A 20,579-nucleotide genomic window follows, 5' to 3' on the forward strand; every position below is an offset into this window, starting at 1 on the left:
AATGTAGACCTCAGCTTTCGTCACGTCCTGGCATGGCCGGGGAAGTGGGGTTTCATTCAGCCCCGCACACGTCTCTTCAGCTGCTCTCTTCTCTCCTGGGCATGCAAGAAACGGATGGGATGAGGGGGAGAGGAATTTATTCCATTAACAAACGGGGAGAGTTTAATTAATATTTTTTTTTTTTCCTGAAGGGTCACAAAATTAGGAAATGAACGGAGGAAAGAGTCATTATGACATCTTGTCGTTTCTACCCTGCCTCTCCTCCAGCTCTCGTAGGCCGTACTGACGTGTGGCTATCTGCAAATCTGTAAGGCATGAATCATCTCGCACATTGCCGAGGTGAAACCTGGCAACTATTTAACAGCACCGCTGCAACACTATGGAACATTTTAAGACAGGAAATTAAGCATACCTGAGCCAACTAAAGCCACAGGGGGAAGTTTAGATGGACAGAATTTAATTACCGATGTTGGAATTTGGCCAGGACACGGAAACTTACACCCCAACCCTCCTGTAAAGTGCCATCAGACCTTTAATACTAACAACTGGTCAAAACATCAGCTTTAGATCTGCTCCAAAGGAGAACAGCACTAAAAGTCATCTAAGACCTGCTGAGGTATTCATTTACTACTGACTGACAGGAGCGGGTGCAGCATACTGAATCACGCAAACCAGCTATAGCACAACAAGGAAAACACCTTTCCTAGTGGCACTGGAGGCTTTTCTTCTCCAGAGGTAGCTTAATATTTTTAGGAGGAGAATTCTGTCTATTTTCAGAAATGAATCAAGTGGCTTTGTGAAAACACCAACACGTTCCTTTATCTCGGAAGTCAAAATACACTTGTGCTCCCCTTGCAGAGCCCCCGAATATACTTCAGTGCCCAACCTCTTGTTTATTGCCATTTGTAGCGTGGAAAAGAGACGTACTACAGTGAATTACAGTGGGTTGACTTTAAGGGGAAGATTAAAGCCTGAAAGTCTATACTTTTTCACTTCTCACATTATTTTTCTAAAGAAAGCTGTATACTATTTAACGTTTATTTGTGGTGAAGCTGAAAAATTCTGTGGGTTATCTTTTCTAGAAGAGTAGGATTTCTACAAATCACAGTTCTTGAAATTCCTTAGGCTGAGGAATTATGTCAGCCCTGAAAAGCATGGGTTCATTATTCACATCGTGTTACGCTGTTGACATAATTCCCTAACAGACTGGGACATGAGGTGTCCCAGTTTGATATTTCAACCTACAGTCACTGCTTTCGCCTCCTCTAAATAGTAAACACTTTTGTGTCTGAGTTCCTGTTTTAAAAACCCTTTGAGTGGTATATCTATATAAAAAAAGAAAATCTGGGTTAGCTGTGGGCCACCGGCAATTTATCAAGCAGTATTAGTTATGTCTGTGGGATATTTTTCATTATCTGAGGATTATTAATAGAGACACTATATACATAGCGATTATTCCTTGACTAATAATTGAGATAATATTGATATGAAGCCTATTTTCATTAACACCTTAGTAAAGAGACTATGATTATGAAGGGTATTTTTTCCCTCCAATTTGTAATCAAAAGTTATTTAATAGTAAAATCAGTCTTTACTTATAAGAGGGGTTGCAGACTTTGGGAGTTGGCAGAGCCAGCTGCCGGGCTGCTGGGAGCCAGACTCTTTTTGATCTTCATATTGAATGGTTTCCTTTGATCACCTAGACAATAGATCATAAAAGAACAGAGCTTTTACCCATATCTCCCTAAATTTGCAGGTAAATAATGAGATGGTCTGAACTGAGGCTGGAGTGTAAGATTTTTAACAAACAATTCTCCCCTTTGAAGTAGACTTAGTAAAATTAGCATATAAATGAGCAATACTGCTACATAAGGACATGTGGCTGAAGAAGAGGGATAATTGGACTGAGGGGGCTAGTTTCTAAATGAGGTCGTTTGCTAAATGACCAGCAGTTAGACTACAGGTGTATTCGTTTTGTGAGTCGGAGATGAGATTTGAACACCGGGGTACGCTCAGGTTGGGGACACCCAGCTGGCGTGAGCGAGGACTGGAGCTTTGTAGCCGGCCCAGAAGGCACCAAGTTGGGTGGGAGGCAGGGCAGGGGAGAGGGGACAGGGACCCCTCTGACATAGACCACGACTCTGGGCAGAGGTGTCCTAAGCGGTGCTGTAAAGTCAGGCTGTGGTACATTACACCGATATTTGTCTCTATCATCATCTTCAAGTATGCGATGCAATTCAACACACACAACACACAATTCAACACAACACCACACACAATTCAACACGTTCATCCATAAACCTCCATAAACCATCCATAAACCATCCATAAACCATCCATAAACCTCTTCAGCGCTCCATTTGCCGTGCCTGGGAAGACGAACCATTCTGCTGAAATATCCCCACCAGTGGCTGCTGCCAGGGGCTGCAGGGGCTGAACTCAATGAGCTCGAAAAGCCAGAACAAGGATCTAGTGTGGTGGCAGCAGGTTAACATCAGGATCTTGGAGCCTCACAGCTTTTCACTTCACCAAAATCAGTGGAATTACCTACCCCAGGGGGAAACTGCCACCTCTCTGTGTGTCGGGACAGCCCCCGCCTGGCACTAAAATGACCTTGTCCTTCCATGGCAGGTACACGTGGCTTTGGCTCTCTCAGTAGAGGTGCTTCCTAATTTACTAAATGGAAAAGAAGTTAAATGAAGGAATTATGTTTTTAAGTCAGCTTTCAACCAGAATTTCGTAGTGTGCTTGAAAGGATCGTGTTCAGTTTGCTGGGACTTGCTTTATGCACTCTAACAAAAGCCATACTTAAGACTGACAGGGGACAGCAGATGGAAGGGAATGTGATCCCAGTGCCACCTGAATAGCCAACAGGATGGAGTTTTCTGTGTGGTACAAAACCCAAGCTCAAATCCCCCCTGTGACTGGTTTGGAGGGAAGACTCAGTTTCTGCGGAGTGTCAGCATCCTCTGGAGCCGCTTGCGCTCCTCTGGCCCAGAGACTATTGAGATCATCTTTGCCCTTCAACAGGAGATGAGATCAACCTCCCTCCAGTAACCCCCATGTAACACGGGAGGCTGCGGACTGAATCCAGCTCTTTTGCATCTTAAGTAAGTGTTAAAGACAACATTTTTTTTTGCCCAGATATAAATGACATTTCAGTCTCTTGTGAATACAACCTGAAGTTGTTCTGTATATCAGAGTTTCCCCCACCATAATTCTCTCCTACCCTTGGAGACCTGTTAGGACAGGACTCTCTACTACTGGTGAGTGCAGCATCTCTCTGGGGTCTTTTGTTTGCTGCTGGAGCGCAGCGAGAGGCTTTCTGAGGAGGAGACGATGGGCACGGTGGGCTTCAGCAGCCCACAGGGAAGAGCCAAGTCCCTGCTCTGACGTGGGTGTCTGCAGAAGGAGCTTGTGAAAGTTTTGCGGGGGTGCTCGAGGTTGGGGAGCTCTGGGTGGGTTTGGAGAAGACTTTCGTGCAGAGCTTTAGAAAGAGAGGTGTGGGAGGGCAGGGGCTGGGAGTTCTCCAGCTGGGACCTGGGCATGTTCCTGGGAAGGACTGAGGGATCTGGAAGGTTGTAATGGCTGCGGGTGGAAACAGGAGCTTTGGCACAGGAGAGGGGGGGAGCTGGGGCAAGGGCTGGGGCAGGCGAGCGCTGGGCACCAAAAGAAAGGGATTTATTAAACAGTCCTGACTTAGATGTTGGGTTTGGGGCCAGACAACCACCTCCTGCCCCTTTCTTTCTTTCTTTTCCCCTTCCATTCTTTTTTTTTTTTTTTTTTTTTTTTTTAGCTGCTGGCAACAGGAGCAGCCCAGCTCCTCCTCCAAACACAGCTGATTTGTTTCAGAAAAATTGATATGAACTTTTTCTGCACTTCTGAAATCTTTCTGTCCTCACCTCTTATATTTATTAGGTCGAAGCGATTCACCAAAAGTTGACCTGAATTCTCAAACTACTTTTCTTCTGGCAAATAAACTCTTCACTAAAAACATATGTGCCCGTCGCAACACTAAATGCATGCAGTCTATTTGCTTGCTGTTTGGCTGATGGCTGGCCCCTTCCCAGCAGCGCAGAGGAGATGGAAGGCATTAAGAAAAGCCCTGAATATTGCCGGCTGAATAGCCTGAAAAAAAAAAAAAAAAAAAAAGGTAGGGATGATAGGAATGAAATCCTAGCACCATTAAGCGGCACTTGGAAGATTTTGCTACAAAGTTTCTATTAAAAAAAAAATATTCAGTGGAAGTCACACAAATAAAAATCCACCCGCAGCACTTTGAAACTACACCAGTGTGCCTTCATAAATGCACGGGATTTAAGAAAAAAAAAATAAAAAAATAAGTTGTAGGCAATACACTCTAGTGGCTCAGCTCAGTATGGAATAACCCTGTGAATATACCTTCCGGAACGGGTCTCTCCGTCCCACGGAGGAGAGGGGCAGACAGAGCTGCGGATACAGAGGCTCAGCATCTGCTGAGGCTTCGCTGCCCGGCCACCGCTCTCACACACCCGCCAGCCCCGCGCAGCCCGTCCCAGGGTGGCACCCAGGCCAGCCTGGGGCCGACGGGTCTCTCCCAAATCCGCGGGCAGAAGCGCTGGGTGACGGGGTCGGCTTTTACGGAAGCGGGAAGGTGGGAGAGAAGCTGACCGCGGAGGTGCTGTGCAGCAGCCCCCGTGGTTCAAGGTGTAGGGGGCCCTCAGCTAAGCTGCTGGGTCAGCTTAAAGGATTTTAAATAGCAAACAGGGGGTGAGGAGGCAGGGAGTAACGATGGCTCCAAAAAGGGGCCGAACTCTGCTGTGTAGCCAATATATATATATATATAGCCAATATATATATATAGCTGTGCCAATAGCCAGATTTGGAGTCACCAGCAATATGCATTGTGTAAGGGGTTACCTGTCCTTAGGCTAATGCGTTAGAAAAAGGGTGGATTTCCTCCAAATACATTTCCCAGCGCAAAGGGCAGGCGGGTGGCTCGGGCGGGCGGCGGGGCAGAGGGGGGGGTGTTCCCTTTGGTGGGGTACGAAGGGTTTTAATGAGGGGTTTAAATCAGGCAACACCTGCTCTTGGGGCTTCCCGAGAGCTGAAAGCGTATCTCAAGGGATGATGAAGACGGGAACAAAAAAAGGGCTTTTTTTTTTTTTTCCTACGGGGGGGTGGGGGTGGTCCATTTGGTGGTACGGGGAGGGAAATGTTTCACTAGGAAATAGGAATAATCATCAAGGAAAGATATGGGAAACAGAGAAATCACAGGCTGAAGTAGGCTTAGTAGGAAAACAACAGGGGGCTTGAAAAATTACCAGAAAAGTGATATTCTCAAGAGTGCGAGCAATAGCACAGGCTCCACTGAAAATGAGGTTAGTTTTGGAAATTAACATCACATCTGTCTAGTTCCAATAATCCTTGTCCATTTTAAAATGGAGCTCACGCCACAAGATATCTGCTATAAATAATCAAATACATTATAACCTGGACATACCCTCTACATCGAATAATCCTGCTATAAAAACTGAGAATAAAGGAATTTGCTGGATGACTAGCACTTAAGAAATTGTTCCCTGGTGGGTTATTTGCAGCCTATTCTCTGCTTCAGTAGGAGTTTATGTTGAATAACTCACAGCTGTGGAAATACCTGCACAACGGAATTTAATACTGCTAATAAAGGGATCCAAATTGGCACAGCTCCACTCAAGACTCTCTAACGTTAAGACGTAGAAGTGTCCTGGGTCAGGTAAAAGGCTGAGTGGCTTCAGCGCAGGGCTGCGGATGCGCAGGCGGAGGGGTGGTACCAGGGGCGGAAGGATGGCACGGGGCAGCTAATGAGACGGGCAGCTAATGAGACGGGCAGCTAACGAGACGGGCAGCGGGGTGCTGCGGGAGCTGTGCGCGCTCTGCTCCTCACCAGGGCACTGCCTGCTTCCCGTGGGGATCCACCCATGTGCCGCCAGGCCAGCTGAGCTCCCAAGGCTTTTATCTTTGTACAGAAAGTGGGGTCCTCGACGCCGTCCTTTTGTGGGAATTTTAGGAAACTGGGGTGGTTGGGTTTTTTTTTTTAGGAATAACAAAAAGGGAGGAGTCAGCCCTGCTTGCTGCGCCGTACACGCAGAAAATGCAGCCAACCCACCCAGGTAGACAGCGGCCGTGTTACAGTCAGGGTTGTTCACTCCTGCCCACATTTAAAGCATCCCAAGATGTGCGCTTGTAACTGGAAAGGCAGACTTGACAACTCTTTATGATTTTTTTTTTTTTTTTTTTATTGCAGCTCTCCTGGATTAGTCTATTTTCAAATATTGAAGGGAATCGGGGAGGGGAGGAGAAAGATAGAATAACTGATGCTTTGGGTGATCTATATCATTCGCATGTCCTTCAAGCTACCTCTCTGCAACGTTTACAAGCATATTTCTGTAGAGAGCTGGGCAGGACATGATCTGTGTAATTCACTCTGCAGCATCGTGGCTTAGTCAGGAGCCTTGAGAAGGGAACCTCATCAGCCCACCCCTGGCTAGATCAGAGGTGCTTGTATTTGATATTTGACTTTTAGCTCCAGCATTTTTTAAGTCTTTGTTTTAAAGCATGGAAAACAAATCTGGAAAAAAAACCTTACCAAAGTATAAGTTGAAATGTCAAAGCCTGGAAGGAACTGCAAGGAAAAGTGCATTCAAACCAAACAAAAAGGTTCTTGTTTAATAAAATAAAATAGAATTTTAAAAATCGTAATTTTGAGGCTCATTATTTCTGTACATCTACCCTGGCTGTTGCACAGCAGCCTGCAGTCGTGCAGGCAGGTATTCTGCAATGGAAGTCAAAGGGCCCCGAGCCTTCCCACCAGGGAGACGCTGGCCCGGAGGAGATCGCGAGGTACTCAGTCAGAGGGTGAGCCGTAGGCGGACGGGTATAACAGTCCCGGAAAAGCTGTGAGAGCAGCCAGGCCTTTAATGGGACAAAATGACTCCCGGTTTCAAGGTAGGACTGGCCATGTGTTTTGTTTATTTTACCTCAAAAGTTATTTCAAATTAATCCATCTGTTACTCAAAGGAGGTTGTTGCAGTTAAGAAAGGAGAACAGTTTTGGCGCTGACTTGCATCATCACAGATGATTTAAAAATAAAATAATTGACTAAAATGAATAAAAAATAAGATCAAATCAATTTTCCGTTTCCCTTTCGAGTCTTGACCTTGCAGCTCTGTGCCCAGCCTGGTACCTGGCAGTGCCTGCATGAAGCCCATCTCTGGAAGGTTTCCTCCGTTACCGATTGCGATTTTCTTCCCCGGTATATGGGGTTTTGTTAGAAACTGTCGTCTTGTAGATTGCCGCTTTCTGAAGCATCAGACTGTTGGAAGGCAATTACTATACAGACCACTCCTTCCTTCCCCGACACTTCTCCTCCCTACTAGAGAACTGGCTATGCCTCGGGTCTCACAATAAAATCATAGGAGTTGACAACTCTGTTTCCATTTTAAAAGCCCACATCCCACTATTACATGGTCTTGAGCTTAAAAACGTTGCCTCCCTGTGGAGTGCCACTGTTCAGTCACTCATTAGAAACTGGTCATTAGTATTATTCCCCCCCCCCCCTCCCCCAGGAACGCGGCTGGCATCTGCAATAAAACCACATCCTGATGTGTGAAATTTGTCAGTTAGAGCCTTCTCAAGGGGGTTCTGGCTTTAAAAAAAAAAAAAAAAAGAAAAGGCAGGGGGATATTGGAAAATAATACATTTTTGGGGAGAAAGAAGGCTGACGTAGGTTCTATTTTTCTGAGCCCTTAGGCTGAAATAAGAGCAAAACTTGGAAACTTGGTAAACAAAGGCAACTTGAAACTCCCCATCCCTGCTGACACAAAAGCAAGCAGAGGAGATAGCCACGGTATGCAAAAATGAGATCGCATTGCTGCTGCGAAGCTCAGGAACCACAATAAAGATTCCTGGTCACTGTCCTGGGACGCCTTTGCTATGAGCCCAGCTCCTGTAGCACTTCACCCCGATTCACATTGGAGGAGCTGATGATTTAAGCATAGAGACAGCCATGGAGCTGCTGAAAAGCCTGTATAAAAAAGATAACTGTCTCAGTTGCTCACCTTTTGTTATCACCCTTTGGCATCACAAGTTTAACCTGAAAGGGAGATTTCAATGAAAAGAGCTGAAAATTCCCTTTCAAAATGGAGTTCACAGTCAAAGACAGACACAAGCCCCGGTATCCATCACAGTTCCTAAATTTCACACCTTCTGTTTGCTGAATTTGATCTCTCTTGGCAACCCAGGAGCATCCCACCTTGGTTTTGATGGGTCTGTCTGCGTGGAGTACAAGCGAGTCCTGCGTTTTGTTTTACACATAGCCAGAACAAGATGGAAGGTTAAAAACTTCGGGCAAAACGGCAAACAAATTTTCATAAGCTATCGAAGAGAGATGAAGGAAAATTGAATGGAAAAAAACCCCTCAACCCAGCATCTGAAAGCACCAAACACAGTTCTTAAAAGCTTTTCCAGTACTCAGACCCCCCAAGAGATCACTCAGGGAGGATGAAACTTCATGTGATGAAATGAGAGTTGCAGTCGAATGTGATAAGGAATGTTAAATGCCTGCTTCACATCAAGCATTTGCTGAAATGTCTCCTAATGCACTTACAAGGGAGACATTGGCCTTATACATTATGGCTGTTCAATACAAAATTGTACATACTATCTCAGATGAATTCAGAGTTGTTGAGACAGAGCTATTAATTAAACTGGGGCGATACACAACTTGAGGATCTCCAGAGATCAGACAGAATTCCTTTTAGCATGATATAAAATACTGCTCTACACACATACTGTGATGACTGCTCTGCGTGCCACCTTCCCACTGGGAAGATCTTGGACACCTGAGGAGTATTTATGTCAAAGATCACAGCACGAATTAACCAAAAAGCAACCAAACAAAAAAATCCCCACCCTCATAAAATCCCCACGACCACTCACAGAAAAAATAAAAATGACCTGAAGGACTCTGGCCTCCAGCTATGAGCATAGACCTAAAGGATCCTGAAATTGGGTGTCCAACAGGAAGAGCAGTACACTGGGTGGGCATTTATCTAGGTTCAGCTGGAGCACGTTCCCCTGCTAATGTGCACTAATGGCATTCAGCACCCGAGTTATCAGGGATGCATTTAGTAACTTGTCCAAACTGAAGCTTATCAGTCTCATCCCGCTCCCTGTAAAGTTGATGGAAGCGCAATCAGGAGTTTCTTGGGGAGCTGGAGTGGCTGTGCTCGGTTGTGGCTGGATGCTTTTTATAAAGTTTTTGATACTGTATGCGCAAGTGTATTATTCTCTGATGTCATCTTTAGTGCCTAATGGTGTTTTAAAATGTGCGTATGGATTAAGACTGCCCGTAGACCCATTAAAATTATTTCTTGATGTAAGGGATATAGTTCTTTTCTTTCAGAAGTGACTCGCAGGGTCATGGAAGAAATGTTCCTGCAGTTAGATTGCTCCATTCCTGTTCCTAATAAAGCCTCTCCCTTTGAAGGAACTGGTACTAGTTGCTGTCAAAATAACACACGAAATTAGAACAGACTTTCGTACTACGAACATTCAGTGGAAATTCATATCTCCTCATGAAACATAGCGGCATGGTCTATAAATTTAGAGACTTCCATAAGTGACTCTTTATCTAAAGGTACCATCTGCCGTTCCGCAATGCTGGGGTACCACCAGACTTCCTAATAGAAGCGTAATGATATGCTAGAGTAACATCAGTTCTATGGGATGCTAAATATTCATTAGCTCCTCATACATAGTAGAAGATTCGGGCCTTCGCCTTGTATAAAAATATGCTGTCAAAAAGCTAGAAAAAACTTACAAATCATCCAGTCCTACACAGTAAAACCAGCTGCTGGGGTTACTTGTGCCCCAGGGCAGCTTTAATTTGGACGGGCAATATATCACCATAGGGCTACTTGATCAGAGTTGCAGTCTCAGGAAATATTTTCAGGACTATTCAATTTCCATTAGCGGTTTCTCCAGGATATATTAGGCACAAACTGGGTTTCCTTCAGTATCAATCATTCGTGTTTTTTCTTTCATCCTGTCTTTGCTAAAATGGGATTTTCATGGAGGCCATGAAATCGCAAAATTTAGTCTCTTCTTACAGCTGTTCTATCATTTAGGCTCCTTTAACGGTGTTTCGCAGCACAAGCCAGGGTAAGGAACCTCTCTCCACCCTGGTGTCAGAGAACACCCAGCGCTGCTCAGCATTTTGCCTTTCCATTCAGCAGTTGCCTTCCCCTCTACCCCCATCCCTCCCTGCACGCTCCAAGACCAATTATCCTCAGCAGCTCTCCCGTAATGGGCGCTTTTGCCCTGTTCCCCACGGACACAAGTTGGTTACACTTCCCGAATGGGAAGGACCTTCTCCCGGACCCAGGTTAAAAATTAGGTACTTCCAACTTTCACAGAGCCCCGTGACACTGCAAGCACACAAATACTAGCCCATACCTCCCAAGGCCCCTTCCAAATTGAATTATCCTACAACGTTATTACATTCGCAGGCACCAATGCAGAGATGATGAAGCCCGAGGACACCTTCTTTCTGAAAAGACTACAAAGCTGCAAATGTTGCTTGTTTTGTCTTGTGAAATGGGAGAAAGAAGGAGCTTTAAGAACTGACATGTTCTCACGAGTGGCAGCTGGAGAGACCAGCTGGTGACTCGTGTGTGTTGGGAGCTCCCTGTGAAGCGGACTTTGCTGACCCAAGTCCAAAAAACCCCAAATCCCCAAGCAAAGCAATTCAAAGAATAACCGAAAAGCACCAGTGCTTATGATCCTTGCATGTTCCAAGTCCTTTGTAACAGCACCCAGCTTAGTTCTAAGTGTTCTTACTCAGTCACTTTACTAGTTATATGATTCTGCTTTTCTAAGTAAACTCCTGGAATTTCCTCCCTCTGATTCGCGAGGGCACTTCTCAGGGCCAGTATTTCCCTCCATTTAGCGAAAACAAACAAGAGCTTTCTCTTTGAAAGTATTTCAGCATCGTGAGATAAGCTTCCTTCCTCCTTTTAATAATCGCGGGGCTCCCCAGAGGAAAGCGTCAACAACATTATTTCCTTCCAAATTCCAAGAGGGATACAATGTTCTTGTAGGTGGTGAGATTAGATTGCGGTAAAATCAATTGTTAGTTTCAAACTTGCGTTCTTCAGGCTGCAACCTCAGCTCTCCTGATGGCGTTACTTCAGCTCACCCGTGATCGTTATTCACCTCTCCCACATCTCTGCATCAGACGGTCACGGAGCACTCAAAAGCCACAACCCACAGCCGAAAGGCATCAAACCCAGTAGTTGACGTGATCGCGATACCTTCATTCTCTACCCGTATGTAGAGTTCCCAAGGACAGGGTGCAAGCACATGGGAAGAGCCGGGATCGCAGGCTCTCCCTTGACGAGTTTGCCGTGTCATTTGAAAAAGGGTAAGAAAAGCCGGTGCAGCAGCCCGGGGCGCGGGGACGAAGGAAGCAGCAGCGACGCGACTGCGTGGGCAGCTGCTGCACGCCGCAAACCGCTTCGCTGCGCCGGCCCGTTTGGGCATTTTCTTGTATGAATAAATAAGTGAATGAATAGAATGGGCTAGCTCCGTCTGTTATTCACCCGAGCCACAACAGGGTGGATTGATAGCTTGTAGACGGGGGTTTTGAGGAGATACGGAGGAAGTGTCCTTCCAGATTAATTCAAGGACAGCACTCTGAGGAGTCTGTTACCCATTTTTCAAGCGTTCCTGTGGTTATTTACTGAAACAACAGGAGTAATACGACATCATAAATCTTTTAAAAATTGAAATAGGAGTGCCAGTCTTGAAAGATTGATAATAAGGAACGCCTTTTAGAGTGCGCTCATGGAAATGTAATATGAATGATTAGTGTTTTTGAACATTAGAATTACAGTGTATAATTGTAATGTTATAGCAGCTATATAGCAGCCAGTGATCCCTTAATGGAATACATTGTGAATTTAATTATTTACATGGAAAAATCAGGGCTGATACAGTCACTGAATGATAGACCTACTGTTTCCTACATCCTGTGAGTGTTGTGAAGGAGCAGCGTTACTATCTATGCAGGTACGCTCGGTCCTCATTTGTTATTTGGATAGTTTTAAATTCTACCCTACAGTTGATATCCTTCATGCTCTGGATCCTACAGAAACCCGGAGTGTCTCTTAGGCTGCCTTCCTGCAAGGCCCTACCACAGGTGCCAAAATTCATCAGACGAGGACTTTGCTTGCAGGAGAACGGGGTCCACGGCAGAGGCTGAGGTTCGTTCTTTGGGCAGGGAGGGAGGTGCCTCCCCGCTGAAGACCCAAGCGGCCATGCAGGGTGCTTTGCCCTGGATTTCTTCTGCAATGGTGGTTTCAAAACTATTTGTCGGAATCACATCCAGCAAAAGCGTGCTTTAAAAATATGCTTATACACTTGGGAGACACGCTTCCCCAGAGTGGCTTCTGGGTACACTTAGAAAAAAAAAAAAACAGGAGTTCTTTAGGAGCTTTTATAATGTCAGTAATATTAAACGCACAGTTTCAGTCAAGAGCAAAGCATCGCTCCCCTGCACAAAAGGCAGGATGGTGTAGATTGAGTATCTCTGCCTTGGTAATTCTCCCCGTGAGCATTTGCCACCCGCAGGGTGCCCCTTGGAGGGTTTCTCAGCTGCCTCGGGACACCGGCGTGCGCCTCGCTGCCTCCCGGCTGAGCCGAGGGGCTTTACACGCCGGGCTCTATTCAGAGAGGCTGCACCAGCCCAGAGGTTTTGCTTGCTCCCGTGAACAACTGATGTGATAGCAAGGGGAAGAAAGAAGGAGAATTTTTTAAATCCTCTCAGCCCCGGCTGAGAGACTCATCGTAAAACTATCAGACAGAATTCAGCAGAGTGGAAATCCCTGCTCTGATAAGCCCCAGCCCTGGGAGGCGCGGGATGCAAAAGTTCAGGATGGAGGTGCGCTTGCTGGATGCCCTGCGCTCCCTCCTGCTTGGCTCTCGCCGTGGTTACTGACCTGCGGTGTTACACATCGTTAATGTTAAAAAAAGAGCATCTAACCAAATTGAGCTGTATGTGATTCACACCTAAACTACAGGCTTTCGTTTTTTGCTGGTAAAAGACTGTAATTCAGTGAAACGCTAATTCCAAAAATTCCTGGTGCATGATCCTGCACACGGGCAGGCGTCTTTTGCATGCAAGTAACCGTAAATGCACTATATAAGAGCACGTTTGTTAACACGGTTTATTGGCACACTTATTGGCAAAGCATACATAAAATACAGTTGTATTATATAACACACTGACTCACTGTGTCTTTACATGATGAGTTGAACATATTAATATGTAAATGAAAAAATTAGTTTCTTTTATAAAGTTTCACATAAATACACCAGAATAAAAAAAAAAAAAGTAAAACAAAAAATGGTTTGAGGGCTTTACAAAAATATTATACAGGAAATATACTATGAAAAGAAATAACAACAAAGCCAACTCAGATACAATAATAAAAACACAAAAGTTTTAAATTTATTAAGCTGCCCACAAAGTTAATGGATTACATGGCTTTAAAATATCTGGATCGACAGCAATTTTACAAAGCATAAACTCTCATAGGACTGGGTGTCTTTTTCCACATAAAAATATTTCTCATGTCTTTGATGAAAAAAAGACATTTCTTGTTTCAGCGTTTTTATTAAACGATGGAAAGAGTATCTACTGGCATCAGCTAAACGTAAATTAAAAATGCTGGATCCTTTAAACGATTAACCGATGAACAAAAAGTTAAAGAAAGAACAAAAGTTACTTTAAATTACTTTTCCTTAAGAGCTGATTTTTTTCTGAAACAAGAAATTTCAGGTGCAAGTTGAAAAGCAGAAAATATATTACAATTGTAAAAAGTTTTACATAATTACGTTAATGAGATCCTGAGCACTGATGACTTGTTAAAATATGGCCATTGTTTGATGAGGAAAAAAACAACCCCTTCCAATAAAATGCATTGTCAGAAATTTGCCATGAGATGCTATTTAATTTTCAATTATTTTAATTGAGGTCAGTGCCAGTATCATGTTGTATGTGAATGCTTCCGAGAAATGTATATGGAAGCTTATACGAGAGTTTTCCCTAATTAAAAAAAATCAGATAGTTTTAGTTTAGAAATAGATACTGTATCTGTTGAAAGGTGTTTTTTTCAAAGTTTTTTTTTTTTTTAAGAATGCTGTGAAACAGTAATTAATGACCCACTGTCAGGCATTGCAGTGGGTACTGCTGCAGAATAACCTATTGGGAAGCTTGTGGTGTGGGATTTTCAGATTTAGTCTCCTGGTTAGCAGGAGGTTTGCTGTTCCACGGGCTGTTATTTCCCAGTGCAGGTGAATTGTTGAAATCTTCTTCATCATCCATGCCATTTGCTGCATCGTACTGTGTGTTCTCTAATCTAGTGATGAGCCTTTCGTCTTCATCCCCAAATTCGCCTCCCATCAGAGTTGGTTCTCCTACCACCATCACATCCTGTGAACAGCACCCAATATTTGTTATATGGAAACCTTGAGAGAGAAAAAATCAACTTAAAAAAATTATGTTAGAGAATTTGCATCTCTTAACTTTGTGATATTTGAACAACCGAGTTAAAAGTTCCTGCATAGTAGGAACCAGGAGACAGGCTTACACTTTATTTCTAATTTAAATGAAAATTATAACACATCTCTCTAGCTGCATGCTCATGGCTCTGGATCGCAGAAACCCCAGCACTGAAAAGCAGGTAGACTGAAAACTGCCCATGATTTTAAGCAAATGAGCAGGCTATGAAACTGCCTTAAACTCCTGCTTGAAATATTTAGCCTTTATCCCGTAATTCTTTCCTGAGCCGTTTTCTTTGGAAAGGCACCAAGGTGCATCTCAGTTGCAACTCGGCGATATGCGTATTTCAAAAGTAGTTTAAAAGAAACCGCATTCCTTGTCCTCAGACTTCTCCAATGTGGAGCACAGCACTCTAATAAAGATGGTAACTCTCTTATCCATAGCCAGCCAAGCCCTTTTACGCATCCAATATACTTGACATTCTGCTACTTAATTATGGTAATTAATTTAGGTAAAGTTTTCGATAAAAACAATGTTCACACTGATTTGACAATTTGCATAGCTAATTAAGTCATTAGCAAAAACCTGCTGATTGCCAACAAGCCCTGAATTTACCATCTGTTATTTCATGGTGCCTGTCACCTAACTCCATGTAGGCAACCCTGCCGCCAATCTGTGCAGTAAGAGGACCAATCTGTCCAGCTGGTACCGTAAAAGGAAGATGAAGAGTGCTAATTATAATTACACTGATGAAGCTAGTAGTCATCAAAAACTGCAGCATGCAAGAAAGAAAGAATTCATCTAATCACTGCTTTAAGTACAAATTGTCCTTCCACGAAAACAAGTAAACCGCCTACTGTACTCCAGTGCATCACATACTTGCTGCAAAAATCCTAACCAGCATGGGATAGAAAGGTGCAAACTTGAGATTGGAAAGCAAAGGTGCAAAGCCAGAGAGCTCTCTTGCTCCCTCTGTTCAGCGGAGGCTCAGGCTGCTGTGCTAACCACTAAAGAACTATGTGGGATGCATCTTTTCATGCAGCTCGGGTGGCAGGGCGTCAGCTAGCGTTTGGTAAAGGTGCAGTAGTTCCAGATGTCTAGCTTTGTACCTGCTGATTTAAGAAGCCCTTCCAAGAATCCTAGCGAACAACAGATTCGTATTTTAAAGGAGCCGTTCCTCCTTATGAATGGGAAAGCATTTGTAAAAAGCAAACAGAAGACAAATGTTCGCATTTAATAAGGTTTCTTTTGAAGCAGATATGTACTTCCTTCACCATGAAACAATACAAATTATTGCCTCTAAGTATTTACGCTGTTTCTGATATCCCTCAGCACAGGCTGACATGCTACAGAAGAATGTTTATATCACATTTTCAGCCTGTGCTACGTGAAAATTTTGTGAGTAGATGGAAACTGTTACATGATTTCTTCTTTACATCGTCTATATTTTGGTACTCCATATATGCATAAAACATTTGGTTAAATAAAACTCACACACAGCTTTGCGACATAGAAGTTTAAAAGACAAGAGTGTTTATAACCCAAAGTTTATCCTAATTTATTTTGTCCCTCTAAACAACAGACAATGTATGAGTGTGCACTGCTGAACCAGACCTGACCCCGTTGTATTGCAAGAGCAGTAATGACAAGAGAGACCTGGCAGAGGACAGCAAGTTGGGCTGGAGCGTGCAGTGTGATATGGCAGGCAAAAAGGGCCACAGTGGCTGAAATACAGAATCACAGACCGAGGTGGCAACAGTTCCTCTTACTTCAACGCTCTTGAGTATGGACCTCAAATTCTCCCTGTTGCCATACCAGCAAAGGGTTGCCAACTTGGATGAGACTTAGAGAAGCGCATCAAAAATAATTATGGGGCTAGAACAGCTGGCTGGGGAGGCCACGTGGAAGAATTAAATATGTATTGCATCCACCAAATGATTGGGAGGGGTAAATATGCTTAACAGCTGCAAGTGCTGAAAGGAAGAGGATCACTTTCGGCCAATCTGATGACATGTAAACTAGGGTACTAAGATGACATTAAGTAAACGAAAACGTAACCCCCACTACTAAGACAATATTGCTGTTACCGAGAACTGCAGACTGAGGATTAACGACCCCACTGGAACAGTGCTAACTTTGCTGCTCAGGTCACCTAACGCTGGGCTGGGAAAAATCTCAGTCTGTGGTAGGAAACTTTTGTGCATCAGCGGGGAGATGCTCAATGACCTTGTAAGTATTTCCATCTCTAATATCTCAGATTCTTGCAAATATTATTCCTTTAGAATAATGACACCCACTGAGAGTTCAGTTTGCACTTTTATTTCTCTCCATGCTACGGAGTATGTCTCTCTATCTCTCTCTGGGAATTAGACTAAAATTATATTGAGGTTAGTGGAGTTTCCCCTCATTCTATTTAAAAGATAGATATCACAGCATTAGTTACAGGACATTTTAAAAAAATAATATATATATACTCTTGACAATCCTGCCACTTATAGTTATGTCAGGCAAAAATAGTGTCTCAGGAAGCGCACATGCTGGTTCCTCCCCGGAGAGGATTCTGCTCCTCAGACTGAAAGCTGAAGACCCCACCGAGTGCACCCCATTGAACCTCCACTCACTAGATCCCGTGCAATGACCACCAACCTCTGAGGAGGACTGGAAGTGACTCCTTTTAGAGCCCCTCAATGCTTCTCCTTAAATTGGCCAGTGGGGGTCACTGCTGTTGAATGACACAAGGCTCCATCCCTCCCAGGGTTGAGGCTGCAGCTCTGGAGTGCTCCTAGCTCCTGCTCATGGAGTGAGAAGCAGAATCCAAGAATTAAACCCTAGTCTCTTGCATGGCAGCACACACTGCTATGGCCTAGTTATGGTAGCACATATTTGACTAGATTAGTTTAAAAAAGATTTAGACTGTAGTCACTCAATCTTATTAATTTACTCCGTGATTAGAAACAACATTTTTGGTCAAGGAATGTCTCATGATAGTAAAATATGGTTGCAGTGAAGCACTGTAAATAAAGCAGTGGATGTTTTACATTATGTGATAGAAATGTATTGTTTAATAATATAACCACAAAAGCAGCTTTCATGTATATCATACCTTTCATCCTGAAATAACCCTAATTGCCATCCAAACTTAAATCGATGCATATAAACTATACACAGAGATCACTTCATACACAACTCAAATGCAGGCACTTCTATTTAACGGACCGGTCATTTCTCAAGCTTCATCTTTTTTACGCCTAGCTTAAAGTTTAGCTCTGCTATGCCCAGTAACCTATCTAAAATTTTTAACCTGGGATTTTAAAGATCATCCGATGGCTAAACAATTTCTTACTGGAGTCTGGAGGTAAAAACGTGTGGTCGGCCATGTAAGATTCCCCATCCCTATGCCTGCCATCTTTGCTGCTTTTAAAACATAGTCCCACTCAGTGTTTTACGGTGATTAGTTTGTAGCTCAGGTGTCACAGTCCCCAGAAGTAGACAAACAGTGCTTCACAAGCCTGAGATAATTAAAAAAGCCTGAAACTATCAAGTATATAGTTAAAGCAAGCCTCATACTCCAAAGACTGGAAGTTGCACTAGTTTTAGCAGCCAGCGTACCTCTAACTGCTAAGTCAAAAGAAGAAGGGTACCTCTTCCTGCCTTCCTTCCTTCCTTCTTACAGAATTGTGTTAGTGGTGACTATTTTAATATTGACTTCATAGCTCCTTGCCACAAAAATTATAAATGACTGAGAGCCCCATTGCTGCCCACACCCATAATGGTCACTGCCTCCAAGACGAAAACATCGGACCGACATTCGTGTTGAAATGATCTATAGAAACAGAACTGACATTTTAATTAGGTTTCAGAGTAAACACTTTTTAGAGGAAAATGGTTATCTTTCACATCTCATCATAGTCCTCTCTGTTAACTTGACATTCTGGTCTTGTTTGGAATATTTTTCCTAAAGCGCAACAATTGGAAAACAATTTGATGACTCTCATCTCCTTATGGCTAAATCTTAGATTCTGAATTGCACAGTTCTGAGACATGGGATAATTTCTGACACTAATCTTCTGGCCCTGGAACTGCAGCGCTGGTACTGCAACATCCATTACAAACCACCTAAATCTACCTCCTGATTCTGAAACACGGAAAAAAATGTGTTGCTGCCTTCAATATTAGCAGGTTTATTTATGGATTTGGCTTTTGAGGAGCTTACAGAGAACTACAAAGAGAAAGAGAGATTACTGAGGTATGTAACTCACTTAAAGAGTGCAAGGAGACTCTAATTAAGACTCTGGATGTAACAAAGAACATTTGATTTACTTAGTGGCATGTAGTGAGGCTTTATTCTTTCCAACACAAATGATATTTCACTGGGTTCATGGTTACAGAATTACACTCAACAGGGTCTTCGTTAGTAAATGAAAGTAAAATCCACCTATTAATTTCTATGGTTATGACTGGAGCAGCCTAGAGCAATGGTTCTTAAGAGTTTGTGAGAGTTGTGCATTGTCAAATTTCCAAATTCAAAGAGATGAAAATGGATCAATGATGTGCACTGTTTTTACTAAACTTAACGGAAAGCGATACTTAAGTCATATGGATGTATGGACCCCTTCTGATGATCTTGCATATATCTGCAATCCACAGATCACAGTGTACAGGTCACTGCTCTACATACAGGGGCCTGGTCTTGCAAGAAAGTTTTATTTGAAACGGAAGAATATGAAAAATGCAAAGAAATCACATCTCAGCCTGTAAAGAGACTTGAAAACTGCGAAAAGACTTGGGAAAACACCGCAGCTAGCTTCACATATTAGACGAAATGAGTAATGCATAAGTGATAAGGCAATGACACCCAAATTAGACAACTAATTTCTTTGAAATAATACTAAGGCTAACATGAGAAAGACAAGTTTTCTATGAACCTTGACGAAGGAATCTTGCCCATCTTTGCTCTTTGTGTAGAGGAAAGAGGAAATTCGTAATTCCGGTTTCTGCACAATGGGTTAACTTTTCTTCCGAAGAACAGATGTGATTGAGAACATGGCCAAATCTAAGAACAGTTCGAGTCACTAGCATCTGCTGAGTCTAAGACAGCTGAGTAGACTACAGTTTCTGGGTGCCTGTTCTGTCAGCTTTCTTTACACACTAAACACAAGCCAATGCATTTGTGGAAAGCACTGGAATTCTTGAGCCTGCATCCACGAGAGCCTGAGAGAAGAAAACTTCTGGTGAGAAAAATAGAAAAATGTTTTTGTATTTGTGCTATCGGAGTGACTTTAGTGACAACACACTACAACGTGTTGTCTCAGCACCTGCAGGATTCAGGTGAAAAGCATTGCTGGGCAAGTAATAGGCCACCTAGGCACGAGTTGCGTGGTGCAATCATGTAGCACACCGGCTAAGTACATTCGTTTTAAGAATGTAGGAAATATGTAATATGTAGGAAAGGTGTTAAAAAGGACTTGGGCAGGAAGAGTCATATGGACAAGAGGCCTACTACCAATAGCATAAGAATCACTAATAGAATCACAGAAACCACATTATAAAGGAAAATGAGTATAATAGAGTGCAAGTGACTGTCAAAAGGGCAGAACTGTATTATATTTAGCAGGGTTGAGAAAGTATAAAAAATAGCTATAGATTTGAGGACAAACTGAGATTGACCCTTTTCAAATTACTGATGAGAGGGAAGATGTGTACCCACCAACTGGCAGAGACCCTTAAGATTCTTTTGAAGACTGTGTAATTAAAGATGTATCCAAATGTGTCAAAACAGTCAAAGTGCTAATAAATTTAAGGCAACACAAAGGGCAGAAATGATACTGATTAATTAGGCCTCAGCAACTGAACTTCAGGGTGCAGTGCCAACCTGACCCGTGCATGGAAATACAACCACATCGTTTCACTTTCTGGGCTTGGCTCGGTATTGTCAGCACTGTCCCTGCCTGAAGAACTGATCAGAAAATATGCAGCTGGAGGAAATGGCACAACC

General features: G+C 43.3%; 1 protein-coding gene across 6 annotated transcripts in view; it reads right to left on the reverse strand.

The window, feature by feature from the left end:
- Window positions 1–13,226: 13,226 nt before the first annotated feature.
- LDB2 (LIM domain binding 2) overlaps window positions 13,227–20,579 on the reverse strand; it is a 225,383-nt gene continuing 218,030 nt past the window's right edge. For 4 of the 6 annotated variants that reach the window (XM_082482119.1, XM_082482117.1, XM_082482118.1 and 1 more), the window contains one exon: window positions 13,227–14,515. In XM_082482119.1, the coding sequence (XP_082338245.1) occupies window positions 14,285–14,515 (231 nt within the window). In that variant the 3' untranslated portion in view covers window positions 13,227–14,284. Of the gene's footprint in view, window positions 14,516–17,230; window positions 17,374–20,579 lie in introns of all 6 variants that reach the window. The other 2 variants (XM_082482121.1, XM_082482120.1) reach the window with 1 other exon arrangement.

This window comes from Vanellus vanellus (genome assembly GCF_965231255.1).
Source record: "Vanellus vanellus genome assembly, chromosome: 4".
In the NCBI taxonomy this organism is placed as follows: Eukaryota; Metazoa; Chordata; class Aves; order Charadriiformes; family Charadriidae; genus Vanellus; species Vanellus vanellus.